This window comes from Pteropus alecto, unplaced genomic scaffold (genome assembly GCF_000325575.1).
Source record: "Pteropus alecto unplaced genomic scaffold, ASM32557v1 scaffold157, whole genome shotgun sequence".
In the NCBI taxonomy this organism is placed as follows: domain Eukaryota; kingdom Metazoa; phylum Chordata; class Mammalia; order Chiroptera; family Pteropodidae; genus Pteropus; species Pteropus alecto.
Window position 1 is genome coordinate 2,068,861 of NW_006440626.1, and position 22,572 is coordinate 2,091,432.

The following is a 22,572-nucleotide window of genomic DNA, read 5'->3' on the forward strand; positions in this document are numbered from 1 at the left end:
GAGGTGCGGGCCGGGGCGACGCAGGGTGGGGGTCCCGGAGCCGTGCTAGGGCCACCGCCTGCACAGGCTGGAGCGCGAAGCGCGGGCCCTGGGCGCACCGGGGGTGGACCGCTCTCGACCCTTCTGCTGGGAAGGGCGCGGTCTGCGGGCGGGCCTCTGGCCGAGGACCGCTGGGGTGCAGCTGCGGGAGGCCGCGCTGGGTCCGCCTGGGGAAGGCACGGAGGCCTCCTGGAGGACACGTGCAGATGAGGGTGGGAGGGTGTCCGGCACCTCGCGGTGTGAGTGCGCGATCCAGGGCCGGGAACTTGTGCCCAGCCCGGCAGGCCTCGGTGAGACGCTCAGGGGTGTGTGGCTCGGGGAGCTGAGGGTGGTGTGGATGAACAAGCCAAGGAGGCAGAGGTTCGGCGATGAGGAGCCACAATGCTGTGATGACCGACTTTAGGAGTCATCTAAAGTTTGGGGCCCGAGAGTGGCAGCCAGAGCCCCATACCTGTGGCCCTGGGCCTGCCAGCACCTAGGGCTGGGCCGGGGCTGGGCCAGGGCTGCGGAGTCACAGAATTAAAACGAACTTTGGCTCCCCCTGTGTGCCAGGTCTACGCTGACCTCGCCACACCTCCGAGCCCCCCAGCTGTGAGAAATAAGTTGTCACCCCCAGTAGACAGTTAAGAAAACTGATGCTCCAGAACAGGAAGTGAGTCTCTCCCAAGGTGTGTCAGACTTTAGAACTGACCGCTTGCTTTCAGCCACTGCCTCGGGGAGAAGAGGAGCCCCATGAGTTTGTGTGGCTTTATGTTTCCTCATTCGATTGGAGCCTGGCTCACCTTCATTTTACAGATTAAAGGAAACAGGGTGAGAGGTGGAAAAGGAATGTGAGGAAAAATGAAAAGGTCTTAAGTGCGTCTCCAATCGCTCCCTTTCTGCGGGCAGAGCTGCATCCTGCTCGCCAGCTGCTCTAGCCTGGACCGCCAAAGGGTCTCCCGACAGGTCCCAGCTGAGGGGTGGGCCCTAGTTTTGGGTGGTTTGCCCAGGTGCCGAAGCCAGAACACGTTCACGGGCCAGCCGCCTTCTCTTTTGCTGGAACCAGCCTCCTCTTCAGGGGGCTGCCTCCTGGGGCCGAGACAGAGGAAGCAGTGCAGGTGATCAGGTGGGGACTCCAGAGCCAGGAAGGGGGTGTCCCCTGGGTCTGGCTGCTGGACAGACCCCTCTCACTCAGCCAGTTTATCTGTAAAATCTGGGTGGGCCAGGTGCCTCCTTTCTCAGAACACAGGTAGTTGCTATGAAAAAGATACACTGTCAGGGGCAGGCAGACAGTAGTAACCTAGCTTTTGTAACAGTGAATTTCCTTCCCCCAGTGACTTGCCTTGTCTTCCGCCAGCATTTCCTGAGCACTTGCCCTGGTTCCAGGCCTGTGCTGGGGTGGGAGGGGACCCCAGCCATTTGTTAGGGTGGATAAACAGGGCCCCCCTGTGCTGGGTGAAGGGAGCACGACGTGGGAAGGCCTGGCTCCAGCCAGCCAGCCAGCCAGCCAGCCAGCCTCCGAGGGTGAAAATCCTATGACACTGGGGCAAGTCACTCACCCCACTGAGCCTCCATCTGGAGAACGTGGACTATGGAAGGCGGCCCCAGCTCCCACTATCTTGGCGGGGATGGGGTAGGGAGGCATGAGATAAGTTTCGGCCAATGCCTAGCACGTAGTGGGCAGTCCTCAGACTGTAGTGTCCCCCTGCCCTGTTTGCCATTGCTCTGCTAAGGGGCAGCCAGTGTTTTTCCATGACCCTCCCCTGCCATTATGGGTTATGGGAAGAGCTGTGAGTCATCACGTTGCCAGACCCAAACCTGCAGCCATTGTTCCGAGTGAAACCAGCTATTGCTGCTGCTGCGGGCCCAGGTGTAGGGGAGGGCACACGCCAGCAGGACGGGCACCTGCACCATTGGCAAGGCCCATGATGCTGGTTCCTTGTCTGGAAAAATCGGTTCCTTTGGAAAGGATGGGGGAAGCGTTTTAAAATTTCAACTCTTCCTGTCCGCATGCACTTCCCAGCCAGGGAGATGCCGGACCTCAGGCAGGCCCTCTGTCTCCCTCCCTCCCGTCAGGTTTGGGGACTGAGAGCTGGAGGTTTGGGGTTCTGGGTTGGAGCCCTGGCTGTGAATTCCAGCCCTCTGAGCCGCTTTCCTAATATGTAACTGGGAGGTGGGGCAGTGTGCCCCCCACCCCAACCCCCGGGCTCTCTGAGGGTTAAAGGAGAACCCAGAAAGAGCCCAAGGCTGGTCTCATCCCACAGCCCGCTCTGCCCCGCGCACTGGCTCTGCAGCTCCCTGCCCGGAGCCCTTCCACCCGCACCCCGAGTTCTCCCTCTTCCCCTGGCGCTCACCTCTGAAGTTTCCAAAATCTTCCCGCCCTCCAGGTTCAGCCCCATTTACCTGGTCCTCTCTTCGCCCCCCAGGGCAAGATCATGAGTGACTCATCCTCAAGGCCCCAGCACAGGAGCTGCTTGTGCCTGGCTGGCCAGCTGCGTTGGGATGAGTTTTCCTTCTGTTTTTAGTAGAGATGTAAGAAATAGGTATTTTGAGGGGGTGGGAAACTGGCCTTTGTTGAGTCCCTGCTGTGTGCCAGGGACTTGCTCCTGGAGGGTGGGTGACACCTCCTTCCTAGGTGACAGACCAGCCTCAGCCACCGTGGTGCTGGATTGGTTCCTCTGATTATAGCAAAATTAAGGTATAGTCCCTGGCCCCCAAGACCTGACTTCCATTTACTTCCAGTGTGACCGGAGCCACCCCCTCTGCCTCTGAGGCCTCATTTTCCCTGTAAAACAAGGGACCAGACTAGATATAATTTGGACACGTACATGCAGGCCCACTTCCACGCACGGGCCCCGTGGGGCGAGGGGCCTTGGACGATAGCCCCAGTGATGATGGTGCCCTAGTTCTGACCGGTTTCACCAGGAGCCTGTTTTCCCACCTGCGACATGGGTCCCTGGGCAGTAAACAGGCCCCACTTCTCCAAAGGGATGTAGTTGGACCTGGAGGCCAGGCGTGGAATTCCAGGGCATCCGCCGACACGCCCTGCTGTGGCCCCCAGGTTTTCGACGCGGGGGAGATGTTCGGGATAATGCAGGTGGAAGAAGCCGAGGAGGAGGGCGAGGAGGAGGCAGCGCGAGAAGCACGGGAGAAGCCGCCCAACCCGGGCGTCGAGCTCTGCTACAAGGTCATCGTGACCAACGAGGACGGGCTCCAGGCGGCCGACCCCAACAGGTAGGAGCCCAGCGGGACATCCGTCACTCACAGCGCGGCTCTCGGGGATGGGCTTCCTGCGTGTCGAGCACCGGTCACTTAGCCAGCTCGCAAAGAGCACTTGCGGCCACCATGTTTCCAGCTGGGCTTCAGGGTCATGCGGGCTCCGACACTGACCCCATGTCACTCGCCTGTCCCAGCGGCCCCACAGCAGAGATGTGGGGAGTTCGGTTTTGCTGATGAGGGAGCAGGAAGGACCCGCCGCAGGGTGGGTGTCACCCAGGGCGGTGCTGCTTGTCAGCCCAGGCTTTCCCAAGGACCCCTGGGCCTCCCCCGGCCCTCTAGATCGGAGTCACTGGGTGGAGTCTGGGGAACAGTATTTGACATGTCCTCCGGGGCTTTATTCCTGGAAATGTGAGGAGCGGGGTCTGGCCAGGTCCTTGGGTGAGGGTGCGGAGGCCCGGAGCAGGCCTGGGCCACAAGGCAGAGGTCAGACAGGACCCTGGGCTTCCTTCCTCCCAGTGGCCAAGAGGGCCATCCTAGACGGGACAGGCCTGCAGACTGCTCTCCCAAACTTTGTTGGTACCTTGAGGAAGAAACTGCTGGCCTCTGAGGGTCACAGGGCCCCTGTGTCTGTAGCGCCTCCTTCGGGGTGCTGGTGGAGTGGGAGCGGCCACACAGGTCATCACAGCAGCCAGGCACCTCCCTCCACATGTTTTCGGACTCAGGGACTCACCCCTCTCATTAAGTTCAGTGCAGCCAACCTCCATATGCACCTGCTCTGTCCTCACCTGGGCTGGCTCCAGGCCCCAGCACAGCAGCCACCTTGAGTAGCTCACGGCTTCTCACGTGCCACCAGCAGTCAGGTTTGGGAGGAGGTGGGCTGGGCTCCTGGGCCTCTCTCCCTCCAGGCCCCAACCTCCATCTCTTTCCCACACCTGCCACGTATAGCACCCCTCATGTGCACTTGCCCAGGGTCACCTGGCTCTGTGCCCTGCATCATAAACTCTTAAGCAGAAGGGCAGAAATAAGTCATTTATTTTGGGATATACAAACATCCCCAGTCTGCATGGGAGACTGGTTCCAGGATCCCCTCAGATACCAGAACCCACAGATGCTCAAGTCCCTCATATAAAATGCCATAGTATTTGCATGTAACCTACACATATCTTCCTGTTACTTTAATCACGTCTGGATTCCTTATAGTACCTGATACAATGTAAATGCTGTGTAAATTGTTTGTCTAGGGAACAGTGACAGTAAAAGTTCACATGTTCGGTACAGACACACTCATCATAGGCTCAACTACATAATACAGTCAGCAGCTAAGGAACTTTTATTTTCAAATGTTTTTGATCCGAGGCTAGGCCGGTCAGATCTGCAGGTGCAGGACCTGTGGATCTGGCAGGACGACTGTGTGAGCACAGTGAATAAATACCGCTGACCATGCAGCTCAGCCTTACTCCTGGAACGCCTGCCGTTGGTTCCGGGGGGACAGGTGAGGGCTGCTTTGCCCACCTGTTTGCATGGAGCCTCCTGGTCCTGCAGGGCTCTGGACCGTGGCCTGGCTTGACGCGGTCGTGGTGAGCTGTGAAGACGGCCCACCGGGCTCCTCTAGGGGGACCAGAGTGTGTGGGCTGCTGGTGTCCACACGTGTGGGCACGTGGATCCTCTCCAGGAGAAAGGCCTTGGTGCTTCCCCGGAAGTCCCAGCATGCGTGTGCGCGTGCCTGAGCTCCGCCTGGCGGCTCCTTTGCACGTCTACCTGCTGCCGGCCTCCAAGGTTTGCGGCCTTCTCTTTAGCCGAGCACCTGCCGTGGGCCAGGCTGCAGGTAGCAAGGTGAGGGCTGTGGGCCTGTCCTCCAGCAGCTCACAGCGCAGCCGAGGACACTCACCGTCACAGTGATTGGTGTGCAGTCGGCACATTGTATGTTCTGTCCCATCCGATGCCGGTACCTGCCTGGTGAGAGGATGTGGGGACTCATTCTGTTTTAGAAACTGAAAGGGGGAGAGGAACTTGCCCAGGGTCGCACAGTGAGGGTTGGGCAGAGCCCGGACCCACTGGTGCCAGGAAGACTAAGTCCCCACCTATGTTCTTGCCATGGCTGCGTGGCAGCCTCACGCCTCCTGTGGCCTGTCCCTGCAGCATCTTCCTCATTGACCATGCCTGGACGTGCCGCGTGGAGCACGCCCGCCAGCAGCTGCAGCAGGTGCCTGGGCTGCTACACCGCATGGCCAACCTGATGGGCGTCGAGTTCCACGGCGAGCTGCCCAGCCCTGAGGCCGTGGACCAGGTGCTGGAGGAGATGTGGAAGTTCAACCAGACCTACCAGCTGTCCCACGGGGTGAGTGGGCAGCCAGGCCCCAGGAGAGGCAGAGGGCAGACATGGACACAGGCCTTCACTGCCCCGTGCGGTCAGAGATATGGGGGTGTGGCCAGGAGAGCCCCTACCCAGCCCGGGGGCCTTTATCCCGCACGTGCGCCAACTCAGCTTCTCCCATGGCCCCTGGAATCCGTTGTTGCTGTGGCTTCATCGTGGGCCTGTTACTGTTTGCCTTGGACCAGCCAGCGACCCAGGTGTCTGTGCAGCCTTTAAACTCACAGGACAGAACCCTCAGACCCCTGGACTTGGGCTCAGTGACTCGGCCGCCCCTTTCCTGGTGCCTTCTGGTTCTGTCACCCTCTTAAAAGGCCTCAGTGGTCCTCTCGGCCTTTGGGAGAAGAGTCGAGTCCTGTTAACACATGTCCTCAGGCTTTCGTCACCCCCACCTCCGGCTTTCCCAGACTCACCCTTAGGCTCCAGCCCCTCACCACTTTTAGGTTGGGAAGAACAAAAGTTGTTTATTGTAATCTCAGCTTAGATGTTGCCTCCTCCGGGGAGCCTTCCCTGAACTACAAGTCTGTCCCCGCCCCACCCCCATTCTCCTCCAGCCCTCAACATACAAGACCCAACACATCCATGTAGCTACTAGGCGAAGCGCCTTGTCTCCATGAGCCTTTAGCACACAGGCGATCACCCTGTGGTCGGCTGTTCTGCGTCTTGGTCCCCAAGACAGGGCCACGGGCTGGGAGCCCTGGGCTGACGGACCCGGGCTTTGTGTGAGAGCTGCTCCAGGCTCAGAGAGTTGGGCACAGGCGGTGGGCGGGTGGAAGGGACAGGCGGTGGGCCCATGGACCAGGGCAGTGTGTGCTCTGCCCGCAGACGGCCGAGGAGAAGGTGCCGGTGTGGTACATCATGGACGAGTTCGGCTCCCGCATCCAGCACTCCGACGAACCCAGCTTTGCCACCGCACCCTTCTTCTACATGCCCCAGCAGGTGGCCTACACGCTGCTGTGGCCCCTGAGGGACCTGGACACAGGAGGTAAGTCAGATGCCCGCCCACCCCTGGAACGCCCCTGGGCCCCCGTCCGCGGCTGCCCCCTGACGGGCACGTGTGTCTTGGTGCAGAGGAGGTGACCCGGGACTTTGCCTATGGAGAGGCCGACCCTCTGATCCGGAAGTGCATGCTGCTGCCCTGGGCCCCCGCCGACATGCTGGACCTCAGCTCCTGCACGCCCGAGCCACCCGACCAGCACTACCAGGTGTGACCCTTGACCCTTCCCCTCCGACCCTGGGCCTCTTTGGTGGCTTTTGGAACCTTCTCCACCCGGCCACTGAGTTTGGGAGCATCTGAATGACAAGGGTCTCAGCTCGGGCATGAACATGAGCACCCGTGGCACACAGCTTGGGCGCCGGGCCTGAGGCCTGATCCCAGGGTGCCTGATGCTGCGAACCGTCGCTCAAAGGGCCGGGTGGAGCTGGGGTGCTGGCGGTCAGTGCTGCTCTGCCTCGTTTCCGTTTCCTTATCTGACACCTCCTTCCCAGGGACGGGAAGACACTGCACTCAAACAGTGTGGCACAGCATCCGGCGCACAGTAGGCCCTCAACAAGTAGTTGTCGTTACTGCTATTGTTGTGGACATCAGAGGTGCTTTCAGTCCGTGGGCAGCCTGTCCTTCAGGGCCCTGCCAGGACCCAGCTGGCCCCCTAACAAGTGCCTGGCTGGTGGTGACAATGCGGGGCCCGGTACGTGGGGTGGGCTGGGTTAGCGGCCCAGGGTTTGTGAGACCAGGGAGGTGGAGCCTGTAGAAGGGCAGGGCCATGGCTGACAGTCCAGCCCCTCTCCCTCCCATGCCGGCTGGTCTCCTGCCACTGCTTCCTGTTGGCCGGTCCCAGTCGGGAACCAGGCGATGAGGGAGTCTGTGCTTAGCACTCTGTGGGCACGAGACTCTACTGTAATTCTTGAAACAGTAGGAGTGACTGTCCTGTTTTCATCTTCCTTTTACTGAGGATGAGGAAACTGAGGCTCAGAGAGGTTAAGTAACTCCTTGCAACAGTAGGAGTGACTGTCCTATTTTCATCTTCCTTTTACCGAGGATGAGGAAACTGAGGCTCAGAGAGGTTAAGTAATTTGCCGAAGGTCACACAGCTGGTGGGTGAACTGGAGTCCAAAACCAGGCGGACTTGATCGCTTGTGAGCGGCGGCCACACACCTGCCCCCGCTGGCACATCAGCCACTCAGGGGATGCCCCCCGGGATTGAAGGAGAGAGGAAGCGAGTGTAGGAAGCACGGTGTGGTGTCAGCTGTTCTGTGGGTTGCAGGGGGCTGGGCTCAGTGGTCCCATGGCACCTTTCCCCTCAAATTCGATCTGAGCCCCCGCAGCCTGAACTAATCATGCTGAAAACTCAGCGATCACCCTTCTTGGTTCAGAGATGTGTTTCAGAGGCTCATGAGGTACCTGCGCCTAGTAGGTGCTCAGTAATCTTTTGAAAAAGTGAGTGAATGCGAAGAACTGAGGCTTCAGAGTGGCTTAGGGACAAAGACTTCCTGATCGCGAGGTTATTAAAGGAACATGAATTAAAATTCATCTTTTTCACTTTTTCTTGGGACACTCTACTGGCCAGAAAGAGGAGACAGGAAGCCACACACTGGTTGTCTGAGGCTTCCTGGTTGTTTGTCCCACATGACCCATCTGGATCAGGCCTCTGCTCAGGGTCCTGGGGTTGCCTGCGTTAGTTATCGTCGGATGACAAATTATTCCAGCTTAAAACAGCAGACATTTATTATCTCACATGCTTTCTGTGAGATGAGAGTTAGGGAGTGTCTCAGCTGGGTGCTTCTGGCTCGAAGTCCCTCGTAAGGCACAGTCAGGCTGTCAGCCAGGGCCACGTCATCTGAGGCTTGAGGGGGCTAAGGACCTGCTTCCACGTGGCGCCTCACACACATGGCGAGGTGATGCTAGCTGTTGGCAGGAGGCCTCAGTTCCTCCCCACGTGGGCTGTCCACAGAGCTGCTTGAGAGTCCTTACAGAGTGGTGGCCAGCCTCTCAGGGCAGGTGATCTGAGGTTTGATGGAGTCACACGTGGTTCCAGTTTCTTTGCGTTTGATAGAAGCAACTCGCTCAGCCCCCTCTCAAGGGGCGGTGAATTAGGCTCTTCCAAGGGCGTGTCAGCTGGTGGGCATGTTTTAAACTAGCACCTGGCGTAGCTCGGAGCAGACTGGGGGCTCCCCAAGGACCAGGCAGCCCCTTCCCCACCCCTGGGAGGTGGCTGTTGAGAATGTTTATGTTGTTCGCATGACATAAGACCGGCCGTCAAGTGCGTGAGCGGCCTGAGCCCTGGAACCCGGGGACGGGGCGGTCAGGGGCCTTGGGCACCTGTGAAGGCTGCCCCTGGGGTCTGGGCGTACCCCCAGAATCCTGAAACCCGCTGTCCCGGGGGCAGGGAGGAACGGGGGGAGGCATGTGTTCACTTGCTCCGTCTCTCTCCCTCCGGTGTCTTTCCTTCCAGGCCATTTTGGAGGAAAACAAAGAGAAGCTGCCACTCGCCATCGATCCAGTGGCTCGTCCCCGCGACCACATCTTCAAGTGCGTAGCCCCCTCCTCAGCTTGCGATGAGACAGACGTCCTCGCTCACTTTGCTCACTCAGTTCTGGCTCCCAGAACAGTGCCTGGCACAGGGAGGCGCTCAGTAGGTTCACTCTGTCCTGGCGGCATGAGGATGACAGATGCCAGGGTGGCGTTCTTAGCGTCACAGAAAAAATGCTGTGAAAAGCGAGCCGTGAGCAAGAGTGTGTGTTCATCGGGTCCTGGAATGAAGTCCCCTCCAGGCCTGTGCACACCGGGGCTTCTCCCGAAGGCTGGGCACCTGGGAAAGGCACCTCGGCTGCCAGGAGGGGCCGTGCCCGGGTGTCTGCAGGTGTGGGCCGGCCAGTTACATAAGGCCAGGCAGGCAAGCCCAGGCTGGCCTTCCACTGAAGCAGACACTCCATCTTACAGGCAAGGAAGTGGAGGTGCCAAGTTCAGCCGGAGGGCGTAGAGCAGGCTCAGAGGCCCGTGACTGGCTGGGCGGACGGGCCTCTGCCCCCAGTCGGAGCCCCTCCTCTCACTGCCCAAACCTGGTCCAGCCAGAAATGGCAGCATGCTCCGCTCTGCCCTCCCGCCACGTCCCAGGAGTTTCCTCCTGCTGGCCCTCTGCCCATGTTTCTTTCCCTTCCCCAAGGCCACTGCCCCGGCCCAAGCATCCTGGGAGCTCCTTCTGAGGCCCGCTGCCCAGCACCCCTCTACCTCCTCGGGGTCAGAGGCCTCGCTGAGGCCCGTTCCATCAGGCTGCATGCTCTGGCCCTGCCGAGCAACCTGGCCCCTTAGCTCTGTTCCTCCCCTGACACAGCACTGTCCCGGGCTGGGTCCCCTCTTGCCCCCATACTCAACCCCACAGCCTTTAAAGTGTGGCTGCCACCACCACCCCCAGCACAGGCCAGGCCAGGCGGGCACCAGCGATCCCCAGTGTGCAGACGCCTCGTCCAGGGCACTCTTGGCCACGTGCTCACCTGCAGCTCCTGGGGCTCCGGCTCTTTCCAAGGGTCAAACTCGGAGTGTGTGCGTGGGAGATCGGTAGTGTGGACCTGTCCTGTGGTTTCATTGGGGCGGGGGAGAGCTGCGTTTGTGGAACACTCAGTCTTATCCCGTGTCATCCTAACGATGCGTGTGGGCTCATCTTGCAGGTGGGGGACCGGGGTCTGAGTTGCCCCCCCACTCAGCAGACGAGCAGGTCCACGCAGGCTGTCTGACCGCAGCCCACCCCTCCCCGCAGGGTCTACACGGACGTGCAGCAGGTGCTCGACCACCTCACCCACCCGCGCTTCACCCTCACCCAGAGCGAGGCGGACGCCGACATCCTCTACAACTTCTCGCACTTCAAGGACTACAGGTGAGGCCCCACCCAGCCCGGCTGGCCCCGGAGCCCCTGGCGGCCCGCTGAGCCAGTCGCCCGCTCGGCCCTGCAGGAGGCTCAGCCAGCAGAGGCTAGCCCCTCAGGCCTGCCCTGTCAGTTCCTGGGGCCAGCATCAGAAGGCTACGGTGACCAGGGCTTTGGCTTCCATCGCACGCCGGGCAGGGGGCCCCGAGGGCCCGGCCTGGCTGCCCCGCACCTTCAATCTGCACACGGAGCTGCCCCAGTTTGTCAGCTACTTCCAGCAGCGGGAGAGGCGGTAAGGGTCCCCACCGCCATCACCGCGCCGTGCAGCCCGAGACCCCGTGTCTGCCAGGCTCCTACAGCCCCCACCCCACCTGCACCTGTCCTCACACTGCCAGCCTGTGCCTCAGCTAAGCACCTACTGTGTGCAAGCCGTGCTGCTGGGAGCCATGGGCACTGAGCACACAGCCACCCATGGCTGCCGTGGGTCCAGGCTCCAGCAGATGCCTCCTTAGTCCCCAAGCCTCGCCTCTAACCTCTCTGCTGCGACACCCCCCTCATCCTCCTGAGGGAGTCCGAGTGTCCCTCCGCTGCCACGGTCCCAAGGAGACATTGCCTGGGAGGGCGGGCCCAGGGTGCAGCCTAGCTGGCCCCTCTGCTCCCAGGGGCGAGGACAACCACTGGATCTGCAAGCCCTGGAACCTGGCCCGCAGCCTGGACACGCACATCACCAAGAGCCTGCACAGCGTCATCCGGCACCGCGAGAGCACCCCCAAGGTGGGCTTCCAGCCGTCGAGAAGGGGGCGAAGGGGACTCTGATGTCGAGGGCCTACGCGGGTGGGTCCTGGTGTCAGCGGTGAGTGGGTCCTGGTGTCACTCAGTTCACAGGAGTCTCTTAGGCCCGCGCTCCGCCCACAGCCCTGCCAGCAGCAAAGGGCTGTGTGACAGGACAGGCGAGAGGAGGGGCCTCGGTCACAGCCATCCGAGGGGACTCGCTCCCGCAGTCCCCGCCTGAGTCCCCACACTGCACCACGAGTGACCGCGGCAGCCAGGAGATGGCCAGGACAGGGCAGGGAGTTCCTCAGGGGCCCTGGACAAAGGTGCTGTCGTGATGTGGGGCGGTCAGAGGCAATGTCGGGCATCTGAGGACACGAGGTCACGTGCTAGGCAGAGGCTGTGGGGTGATCACTGCAGATTCCAGTAGTGGATAGGGAGCCGGTGTGTTTACGGCTGAGAATTCATATTCAGTGTCCAAAACCTAAAAACTGGTGGGAACTTGTCTTTCAGTTAGAGAAGATGAAGAACTCGTTCGAGCCTAGGCAGGGGTGTGAATGTGCAGAGGAAGAAGGAAATCTTGGGGCGTAGGTCCCTCCGCAGACACCAAGGCAAAAGGAGGCCCAACTCCTGGGCCCGGGGTGGGCGGGGACTGCGGGTGTGAGCCTGGTCCTCCAGGATGCGCAGACAGTGGCCGTCCCACTGCACGAGCCCACGGCCAGCAAAGTCGGGGCGCCCCTGGGTGCTCCAGCCGGGCCCAGGCGAGCTGAGAGCCGCCCGTGAGCCTACATCTGCCCCCCAGGTCGTGTCCAAGTACGTTGAGAGTCCCGTCTTGTTCCTTCGAGAAGACGTGGGGAGGGTCAAGTTCGACATCCGCTACATCGTGCTGCTGCGGTCGGTGAAGCCCCTGAGGTTGTTCGTGTACGACGTGTTCTGGCTGCGATTCTCCAACCGGTAACCCGGGAGACTGGGTGGGTGCGGTGAGGGGCCGGGGGCAGGGGATAGGCCCCTCTTGTTCGGGATGGGAAGTCTGCACTGGAGCGCCTTCACCACACACCCAGCAGAGACCGGCTCTGTTAGATGGCGCTAGTTCTTGCCACCACAGGGACTTGACGTTCCTCATAAAACGGACACCAACACCTGCGGGTCTTGATGGCATTTATGGGCCTACAGGGGGTCCTCACAGTTAGCCGTGAGGGGGCCATGGGGGAACTGGTGCCCATATGGGGTGCTCTGAGCACCCCTGCTTCTCAGATGCGGCCGCACTCGGGGCTCACCCGAGGCTCTGTCTGCTTGTCCTGCAGGCCCTTCTCACTCAACGACCTTGACGACTATGAGAAACATTTCACCGTCATGAACTACGATCCAGAAGTGGTGCTGAAGCAGGTAGGGGGCCTGGAACGACCTGGGGAGCGGGTTGACACAGACCCTGACCCCATACCCTTAAGCTTGTCTTCTGGGCAGGCAGTATAGACAGAGGAGCTGCCTCTGGCACCTGTGTTATGTCAAACAGCAATGTCTCCCTTGAGGCCCACAGCAGCCCCGCAAAAGTCAATTTGCTGAGCAGGGAGCATCGTCTCGTTATACAGACGGAGACACTGAGGCCCAAAGTAAATCTGTTTGTCTAGGGTCACTCAGCGAGATCCAGAGCTCAGACCCAGCCTCCTGCCTCCTATTCATGTCCTAAGGGTGTGGGCTGGACAGACTGCTGGCACTGACCTGTGGCCCCAGCGAGTGTCAGAGGCTCCATGTCATGGCGGAGCAGAGCGTGACGGATCCCGTCTTTGTCTCAGGTGCACTATGATGAGTTCATCCCTGAGTTTGAGAAGCAATACCCAGAATTCCCCTGGAAAAGCGTGCAGGTGAGTGCTGAGCGAAGCCCGAGGTGCCGGGGCTGGCATTGGCCGGGTGGGCTGTGCCTCCTCGGGATGGCCCCGCTCATCCCACCAAGGAACAGAATGGGTGACAGAGACATGGGGTGTCGTGGAGGGCTCCAAGGGGCATTCGGGGTGCCCTTGGGACAGCCAGACATCACAGGCCCTGCCTGTCCCAGGAATGCAAACCTGACAGCAGGGACTTGGCCGGAGACACAGGCTGGCCTCCACGTCCTGGAGTGGGCGTTTTGGAGGCTGCTCTGTGCACCTCGGTGCAGAGGAGGGCCGTGGGGGCTCCAAGGCAGGAGACATGGGCAAGTTTGCAGTGGGTGAACACCAGCAGTGGGGGGGCAGGTGTCAGGCAGAGGTGGGACCTGAAGGATTTAGTGGGAGCTGACTGGAGCCAGGTGGGGACCGGGGCTTGGGAAGGGGCAGCAAACCCCACACTGAGACACTGCTCTGGAGGGCAGGTCCCAACGTCAAAGCCATGCAGGCCCCGTGACCGTGCCTCCCCTGGTCCACAGGCTGAAATCTTCCAGGCCTTCACGGAGCTGTTCCAAGTGGCATGTGCCAAGCCACCGCCACTGGGCCTCTGCCACTATCCCTCATCCCGGGCCGTGTATGCCATCGACCTCATGCTGAAGTGGGACAGCCGTCCAGATGGTGAGGGGGGCTTTCCGTAATCCAACCCCCCCCAACTTACCCAAATCCGATTGTCCAGCCCTCCCCACACCAGCCCCCCCGGGGACAGAGAGGGCATCGCTGGTCAGTGCTGTCTGACTGGTGCTTTGCCTCCAGTTAGCCGGGAGATCTGGGCCCGGGGAGACTCACTGCTGAGGGGCGACAGCCCACATGGCAGAGTGACAACGGGAAGGGCGGGTGGACTGCAGTGGCTTCAGAGAGAACCCACAAGGAAGGGAAACTTGCGTAAAAGGCGGAGGGAGCGGGCAGCCCAGCCAGCCACCCTCGGCTCCAGATTCCCTGGCGGCCGAGCCCACCCCATGCCCAGCCTGCATCTCTGCTCCCTCTGCTGGACTAAACTGGAAGTCTGAGCTGTGTGTGGTGGCTCACGTGACTCCTGGGGCCAGAGACAGCTCCAGGCTTCCCTGGAGAGGAGCAGGCGTTGGGCCAGGTCCCCCAAGGAGCCGGGAGAACCCAGCCTCCCAAGAGTGAGCTTCCCGTGCTTTGTGCCATCAGGGAAGCGAGCGATGCAGCCACAGATCCTGGAGGTGAACTTCAATCCGGACTGTGAGCGAGCCTGCAGGTACCACCCGACCTTCTTCAACGACATCTTCAGCACCTTGTACCTGGACGAGCCCAGCGACTGCCACGTCACACGCCTCATCTAGGCATTCACTGGCCCTCTGCTTGTGCTTGCGGCAGAGTCCAGCCTCAGGTCTCTGAGCTGCTTCTGCCAAGTTCCCCTCCTTCCGCCATAGGTCAGGAGCAGGGTCACTCCTGGTGTCCCCAGGGCTGAGTGCCAGGCACCTCTGGTGCAGTGATGAGTCTCAGCTCAGCCCAGGGCTTTATTGCTGAGACTCTGAGTTCTGGGGAGCGCAACGAGGCGTCCTCAAAAACGGGGGTCCCCAGGGAGCCCACACGCTAACAGGGCCAGGCCGCTCTTCTCCAGAGAGTCTGCTCACGCACTGCGGCCCCTCGGAGCAGTCAGGGTCCCACGCCCCTCGCGGGACCCGTGCGACGGTCGTCCCCAGAACACCTTGGGGACGCTCCTTGCCAGGCCCCGTCTTCTCGCCCTGCCCCCCCAGCTCCGCCAGAACCCCCACCAGCAAACCCCCACCGCCCCTTGCTGCTGTTGCCTTTCCGTTTATCGGGGACCCACTCGTCCGAGGTTGGGTGATGCTTCAGCGAGGGGACTTGGACCAGCGCGGCAGCAGAGCACCAGGACGCCTTCGAAAGACAGTTCCAGCGAGGACTTCACGTCGGTCAGAGGCCACCTTCCGCCAGAGTCGAGTCTCATTGTCGAAGTTTTGTTACTCTTTCATGATGGGAGGAAAATATAAAATTCTCTTTCTTAACGTCGTTTCTGAAATTCGGAGTCGGATGCCAGCATGTTGTGTAGCCGCCGTGCTTCCGGGCCCAGGTCACGGGACGGGGCGGGTGACTCCTGGAGCTCTGCTGTGAGAGTGTTGAGGGCGGGCGTGCTTGTCGAAGTCAGAAGCCGAGAGCACTCCGTGCAGCGGCCGGGACCTGGTCAGCAGGGACCTGGTTGTGCCTCCCTCTCCGCCTGTGCGGGTGTGTCTGTCCATCCCCTGGTGACCAGAATGACAGCCCTTCCGTCCGGCAGTGGGCGGGACACCTCATCTCTGGTTTCCTCCCTGGGGGAGCTGTTGGCCTCCTGTCCCCTACTTCACTGGATTTGTCCCACAATAAAGTCAGCCTTCTGTACCTCGGCCTCCCTCTCTCTGGGGAGGCCTGGGACCACAGGCCTGCTTGTGTGTTAGCTGCTTTCCTTGATGGCCGTTGGAGGAAACCAAAATACCAGGATGTATATCGGAGAAACTGGAGAAGAAATGAGATGGTGTGTAGGCCTCCAAGACCCCGTCTCAGTCCGTTTGGGCTTCTGTACCAAAATGCCATAAACTGGGCAGCTTAAACAACAGTTTTCTTTCCCACAGTTCTGGAGGCTTGGGGTGTCCCGAGATCGAGGCAGATTTGGTGTCTGGTGAGGGCGACAGGGCCCTCTTTCTGGTTCACAGACAACTGTCTTCTACTGTGTCCTCACATGGTGAAGGGGCAATGGAATTCTCCGAGGGGGGCCTTATTTATTGAGGCACAAATCCCACTCATGAGGGCTCCACCCTAAGGTCCTGATAACCCCCTAAGGCCCCAGCTGATACCATCACACTGGGGTTAAGGTTTCATACAGATCTGGGGGGACGACTCAGACCAGACCGTAGCAGCTCCCTCCCCCGAAGTTTGATTCAGAGCAGGACACAGTGGGGACAGATGAGCCGGGCCCCATCTCAGGGTCACAAGCAACACCCAGGAGCTTCGGTCCTCGGGTGAGTCGGAATCGGCTGCAGCCGGAGCCTCGAGGCCTGCTTCCTCATCCCGTAGGTGAGATCCAGTGAGCTGATGCAGCAGAGGTGCATGGGCGCTGGTGGCCAGCACCGCGACAGCCCTTGGTGGTTTCAGACGTTGACACAGGAAGGCAGAGGCCCTCACACACCCAGGCGTCCAGACCACGCGCAACTTCCCACAAGCGCCCCCCAACTAGGGGCCATCTGGCCCCCTCAGGACGGTGCTCACACCAAGATTACTCATCCAGATTCCACAGGGATCGTCCGGCTCGCTCCCACTCTATTTGAAACCTGCTTGCCCAGGATCCTCTGGGTGGGCGTGGCACAGCCACTGGGAGCGGAGGACCCCATGATCCTTGGATTATAAACTGCTTTTTCTTAATTCTAGATGCTCTGGCACCTCCGTTCACCCCCAAGGAAGGCCACTCCGGCAGACTGGACCTCTAGCTCAGTGCAGTGCTGACGGCGCCTACCCTCCAAATCCGTCTTGCCCGTACTTGGCCTCCCCCAAGTCGCTCTCTCCATGTCAAGGTCCATCGGAGGCCGGTGTTTGTAAGTGCTGGACGCTGGAGGTTGGAGACTCCCAGTAGCGGTATTTATCGTGCCCGGTTTCCGCAGGGGATGCAGAAGAAATCCGAAAGGTAAAGCTCGAGACACTGACGGCGAAATTAGAAATGTCCTCAGCAATGACCTGTGGCCACACACCAGCGCCCACGCACCTCTGTGGCCACACACATGGCGGCTCCGTCACAGAGGCACGATCGCGGGGGGACCTCGGAGGTTGGAGACTACCAGTAGCGGTATTTATCATGCCCGGTTTCCACAGGGGATGCAGAAGGAATCCGAAAGGTAAAGCTCGAGACGCTGACGGCGAAATTAGAAACGTCCTCAGCAATGACCTGTGGCCACACACATGCGCCCAAGCATGGCAGCTCCGTCACAGAGGCACGATCGCGGGGGGACCTCGGCGCGGGAGAGGCAGGGCTTCCTTCCACCTGCCGAGCCCAGAGTGGCCGGTTTCAACGTGCACCGGCTCAGCAAGCCCCTCAGAGTCACTACCGACCACCGACCAGCCGAGCCCGCTGGGCTGTGTGCGCGAGTGGCCTCGTCTTGTGTCCTCTACGGCCATCCCAGGAAAGCGTCACGAGAAAGCCAGCAAACAAAACAGCAAAATGCCTTCTGCTCTCGCCCGTTTCTCCAGGCGTTTCTGTGGCCACGCGTGTTTTGTGTATGTAAGAAGTATGTGCGACATTGCTAGAGGTGAACAAAGCTACGGGTGTATGGAATGGACAAATACCGGTCCGCCCGAGCAATCAGAGCAGTTCCAGAAGTCTCACGTGCACAGTGAGTGCTCAGTAAGGCGTCTGGCAGGCACACGAGTACCCATGACGCTCCGACCATCTTGGAGAACTTTAGAAATAAAAGGATGGGCAAAAGAGCCCCCCATCTGACTCCCCTAGTCCGATGAGCCTCAGGAAAACCGTGCGGGGAGCTGGCTGAGGGCTCAGCTAAGTGCTCACGGCTTCGAAGCTGCTAGATTCCCACAGAACATGATCTGTTGGGGGTCAGATTCCAGCAGAGGCAAGTGAGGTGACAGCCCCTGAAAGTCGGCTGCCCCTGCTCTCAGAATAATGGAGTCAGCTGTCTGCCCATCTTCTCCCTGAGCTTTTCGTCACTTAGGGTCACGTCTGAACGTGCCCCCTGGGGGACAAAGGAGGCCAGGCGAGAGGAAGGAGGCAGCCAAACTCACGGCTGCTAAAACGACCGAGAGAGCTCTAAATACGAAAGTTTTGCCAATTCAGGTTGACTTATCCAATGACCAAAAACAAAACAAGCAACCAAAAGCCCAGCAGGTCGGACCAGCTGTGGGCCTAGGAGGTCGTGGTGCAGCGCGTGGCACAGGACGCGGGGCTCACGGCAGGAAAGGAGGGCGGCGTTCCAGCAGGAGCCACTCCAAACAGCCGCCTGGAGCGGTCACCTGTTTGAAGCCGGGAGTGACACCACCAAACCTGGGCCAGCCGGGGCCTGTGTGAGGCTGCTGTCTGTGGGGCTGGAGCACAGCCCTTCTTCCTGCCTCTGACACCCCCTCCTGCCAACGGGGTGTTTGTGGGGCTGCCCTGCGGAGGTGAGGCTGGCATGAGTCCTGACACGTAAGCGGCAGGTCAGCTGGTGTCTCCAGCTCTGTGCCTCGCCCCATTCTGGCCGAGGCCTTGGGCACAGGCACAGCCAGGCCCAGGCCACCTGTGGGCCCGAGAGCCTGGGCCGAACCTCGGGGAGGCGTGGGAAGCGGGCAGGCCCTCCTCCCTCGGCTGGAGCCCAAGGCCCCAGCCAGTGTGGGTTCTGGGTCAAACCTAGTCTGCTCCACCCCTGGGCAGGCCACCTCACCTCTCACAAGGTATTGGGAGGGTCCCCAGAGGTGCGGAAGCCTCGTCCGTATGACAACAGCCCAGATAGATACAGCGAAAAGATGAACTTCTCTCCCCCACCAAGACCAGGGTCCCACCCAAGACAAGGGCCACTGCCAGTTTAAAAACTTTATTCGGTTTATAAAATTCCATGTCCCGAGACTGCGCCCTGAACAGTGCAGAAAGTGTAGGACGCGGTTTCTGGGGTGGGAGCTCAGCCCAAAGACCTCCAAAGCTGCTGGCAACCCCCTGGGCTGCAGCCCAGAGAGACTCACAGGCCTGGCACCCAAGAACGTGTGAGGGCCACCACCACCAGCAACGCCTGCCTAGCAGCAGCCACAGTCCTCGGAGGATGAGGCACCTCATTCCTCAAACTTTCGGCCACCACGCCAACCACGGTTATCCCGCCAGACGCAATAGTTGAGCGTGGCCGCAAAGGCCAGCCAAGCCAGGTACGGGTAGAGCAAGCGGGCGGCCGGAGGACTCACTCGGTGCCAGGCTACGGCCGTGGCTGCTGCCACCCCACCTGTCAGCAGGAGGTCCACTAGGGCCTGTGGAGACATGAGGGAGGGAGGACAGGGAGGCCTGAGGCTCAGGTCCCCATGAGGGTGTGTGTCCCAGCTGCCCCTAAGTGACCCAGCCAAGCCCCTAGCACTGTGCCTCAGTTTCCCCATGTATAAAATGGGAACAGTCACCTTGACCTGACCCATGCCATGTGGGGGGTGTATGGTACCAGGTGCAATATGGGTTTTCCTACACAATGGCCCCTAAATCCAAGCCAGCAACTCCGTCTGCTTCAAACAGAGCCCTGCACTGGAGGAAAAGCAGCTGCGGGGGACACTGGTCCCCTAAGAGCTGCTGAGGAGATGCTGACCGTGAGTTGTATGCCACCCCTGCCCCTGCCTTTAGACCCTGACCCCATCTGGGATGTGATGCCCCATGTCCCCCGAGAGGGGCCCACCCCGCCATGGGCCACCTGCAGGCCACACTCACCAAACCCATCTGTCGCGTGCCAAAGAAGATGGGAGGGAATGCCCAGTTGAGAGCCAGCTGCCCGGCGTAGAGGCCCAGGGGGACCACTGCCTCCTCCGAGAAGCCCCCCAGCTCTTTCCAGACGATGTAAGAACCATACCTGAAACAGAGGTCACCTGTCAGGGCATCAGTGGGGAAGAGGCCAGGAGCCTGGCTCACCTCTGGGATGACACAGTGATGCTCAGGTGTCACTGCTGTGTGACCTCAGGGAAGTTGCTTGACCTCTCTGGGTCTTCCTGTCTCACAGGGTTGCTGTGGGGATTCAAGTTAACACACTGGCTGAGCTACGAGACGTGCAGAACTATCGCCCTCATGTTACAGGTGAGGAAACTGAGGCACAGAGAGGTGGCGACTGCCTACGATCTCTTGCCAGGCAGTTGGCAGGTCAAGTCAGGTTTTAACGCAGGTGGCCAGGGCCAGAGCCCGGGCTCTTCACTCTGACGTGAGACCCCGTCAAGGCCACAGGGAGCCTGCACAGGGCTCCGGGAAACAAGCTGGGGCCATGTTTGTTTCATCGGGCTCTGGGTGCTGGAGGACGGCCAAGGGGGGATGCAGAGGCCTGCGGGCTGAAGCAGAAACGAGGCGTCTGGGCCAGGAGAGGGGAGGACTCAGCAGTGCTGGAAGCCTAACTGGGCAGGGGCTGGGGTCCAGGTGACACCCAGCTTCAGGAATTGTCTGACTCCTGTCAGAACCCTAGAGCACCTGGTCTGGCCTCTGCTACCTGCCCCTTGCAGCCCCACCCTGCATGAGGCTGGAATAGAACCAGGATGCAGGGAACATTCCAGAAGGAGGGGAGGAAGCTGACCTTACCTCCTGGGTGCGGTTCCCACTGGCACCACCAGGGGGCGCCCCCTGCAAGCAGCACTTCCTTTCACCATGGCGGTTCCCAGGGTCTAGTCCAGGGATTCCTGCACGGTTCCTACTCTCTGGCCCCGCGTCCTTGGGCAGTTTGTCAAAAGGGGGGGCCGTGAAAATTACCCGAGACAGCCTGGCACTGAGTGGGTTCTCAACAAACGGCAGCTATTATTGCTGTTGTTGCTGCTGTGGATCTTGAAAGCATCCACGCTGCCCGTCTGAACTTTGCACACTGAGCCAGTCTCAGCCTGGAGTTGTGAAAACAGCCAGGGTGCCAGCGCGGGGTTGAGCCACCCGGCCCGCCCCGCCCCTCCCAGGGGGCCCGGAGGGGAAAGGTCGGTGGTGCAACCAACAGGTCCCACAGCCTTCTCCACTGTCGCTTAGCAAACAAGGCCCAGAAATGATGCCAGCTGCCCAAGGGGCGCTGGACAGTTAAACCCTGCAGAAGCTCTGCCTCAGGCCTGGGCCCCTGTAAGGGGGAAGAATGGCCCAGCTCCGTCCGCTCAAGCGGGGGGCACGGGCCCAGCTGCGAGGCCAGCGCCCAAACCCACCTACCCCATGGCAGAGTAGAGCGTGCCCCAGATGGGGCCCAGCGTCCAGCGGGGCGGGTGCCACGAGGGCTTCTGCAGGCTGGCATACCAGCGGAGGCCCTCTCCACGGACGTAGTAGGAGCCCAGGAAGGCCCCCAGGCTGGGCGCCAGCGTGAAGCCCACCGCGGGCAGCCAGGGTGGCGCCATCGCTGCTGTGGCTGCTGTTCCGGGAAGCTCTGGAAGAGAAGATGGATGGAGTGAGATGCCGGGCTCTCCAGGGCTGGGCCGAGGCCTCACGGGGCATCTTCCAAGGACCTACTGTGCACAGACCCGGGGTGGGGCCTACCGTCTCCTTCAGAGTCACCACAAGTCTTGGGGTGGATCCACTACCAGCCCCTCATCACTCATCGGTCAATCAATCGACTGACCGAAAGATCGGGGGGTGCAGAAGACGAGCGAGGCAGGGAGGGGTGGGCCCACAGCGGCGGCCCCCCGCCGTCACAGCTCCAAGCTTCAGGGGACACATTTCCATCCAAACTCCGGCCCTCACCCAGACGGCTGCCCTGCCTGCAGGAGCCTCTCAGGTGCCCTGCCCCGACTCCGGCTCCCCTTCAGCTCCTGCCAGAGTCCTGAGCTCTCACCCTCACCCTTGGCCTTGGGTGTCCTGGCAAGAGACCCCTCCTCTCTGCCACCTCACTCCATGCCAGTTTGGGTCCCCCCACCAGGCAGGCTTCCCAGCCGTCCTCCCGAGGCCAGGTGCCAGCGGGGCGCTCTGCACGCGCGCGTGACTCCACACCCTGTGCTTTGTGTCCTGGTGCTTTTCTTTGAGTCATCCACTTGTCATTCATTCATTTATTAGACAACTGGCAGCAGACAGAGCTGGGCTCAATTCCTGGCTCCCCAAGGACTCCCTGTGACCTCAGGCAAATGACTTCTACTCTCCAGACCAGCCTCAGTTTCCCCCTCTGTAGAATGGGATATCAACATCGCCTACCTGGACCCAGCCCAGTGTGGAGTGTCTTGCACATAGTTGTTTCGGTGCCGCCCCATGAGCCCACCCAAAAATCACCTTCCCTTCCCCTGTGTGCCAGAGAGAAGCAGACTGCCTGGGACCACACAGCGCTGTGAGGCCAGGCTCTGCCTGCTGCTACCCTGACACCCAGGGCCACTGACGTAGGTGAAGTCAGATGATCCTCCCAGCAGCACTGAGAGGCTGGCAGGGCTTGGGGCAAGGAAGGCCCCTGACTAGGCCTGGAAGCTGCCACCCCAGGGCTGGGGACCCAGGCATCGAGCTTCTCCATTACGCTCATCAGCTGTGCCCCCTTGCCTAGCAGCCTCGAGGTCTGCACTGAGGGCCTCCTAGGTACCCAGCAGCGGCCGGCTGAGTTGCTCATTGGAGATCAGAGTCCAGACAGACAACAGGGAGGCCCAGGCTGGACATCTGGGGCCAGCTCTGCGGAACCTGCTGTGGGACCCTAAGCGTGTCGGCACCCTGACTGGGCTTCTGCTTCCCCATCATAAATTGAGAGGACCGAGCTCCCACTGACACACTCCAATCCTGGTTGGAGAATCTGGGGTGTGTCTGTTTTCTTGGGAT

General features: G+C 60.6%; 2 protein-coding genes across 2 annotated transcripts in view; one reads left to right on the forward strand and one right to left on the reverse strand.

Moving 5' to 3' along the window:
* Nucleotides 1–66: 66 nt before the first annotated feature.
* TTLL12 (tubulin tyrosine ligase like 12) lies at nucleotides 67–15,559 on the forward strand. Its single transcript, XM_006917341.3, has 14 exons — nucleotides 67–2,550; nucleotides 3,080–3,252; nucleotides 5,377–5,575; nucleotides 6,434–6,593; nucleotides 6,680–6,813; nucleotides 9,061–9,137; nucleotides 10,363–10,479; nucleotides 10,556–10,759; nucleotides 11,130–11,241; nucleotides 12,041–12,192; nucleotides 12,543–12,624; nucleotides 13,032–13,100; nucleotides 13,637–13,775; nucleotides 14,310–15,559. Exons 1-14 carry the CDS (start codon nucleotides 2,521–2,523, stop codon nucleotides 14,459–14,461), a joined length of 1,800 nt encoding a protein of 599 aa, XP_006917403.1. The 5' UTR covers nucleotides 67–2,520; the 3' UTR covers nucleotides 14,462–15,559.
* A 3,113-nt stretch (nucleotides 15,560–18,672) lies between these two features.
* The window catches only part of TSPO (translocator protein), a 9,596-nt gene continuing 5,696 nt past the window's right edge, over nucleotides 18,673–22,572 (reverse strand). Inside the window, exons 2-4 of the mRNA XM_006917342.3 lie at nucleotides 21,001–21,211; nucleotides 19,552–19,690; nucleotides 18,673–19,109 (exon numbers count right to left, since the gene is read on the reverse strand). Of these exons, the coding sequence (XP_006917404.1) occupies nucleotides 18,921–19,109; nucleotides 19,552–19,690; nucleotides 21,001–21,182 (510 nt within the window). The 5' untranslated portion in view covers nucleotides 21,183–21,211 and the 3' untranslated portion in view covers nucleotides 18,673–18,920. The remainder of the gene's footprint in view (nucleotides 19,110–19,551; nucleotides 19,691–21,000; nucleotides 21,212–22,572) is intronic.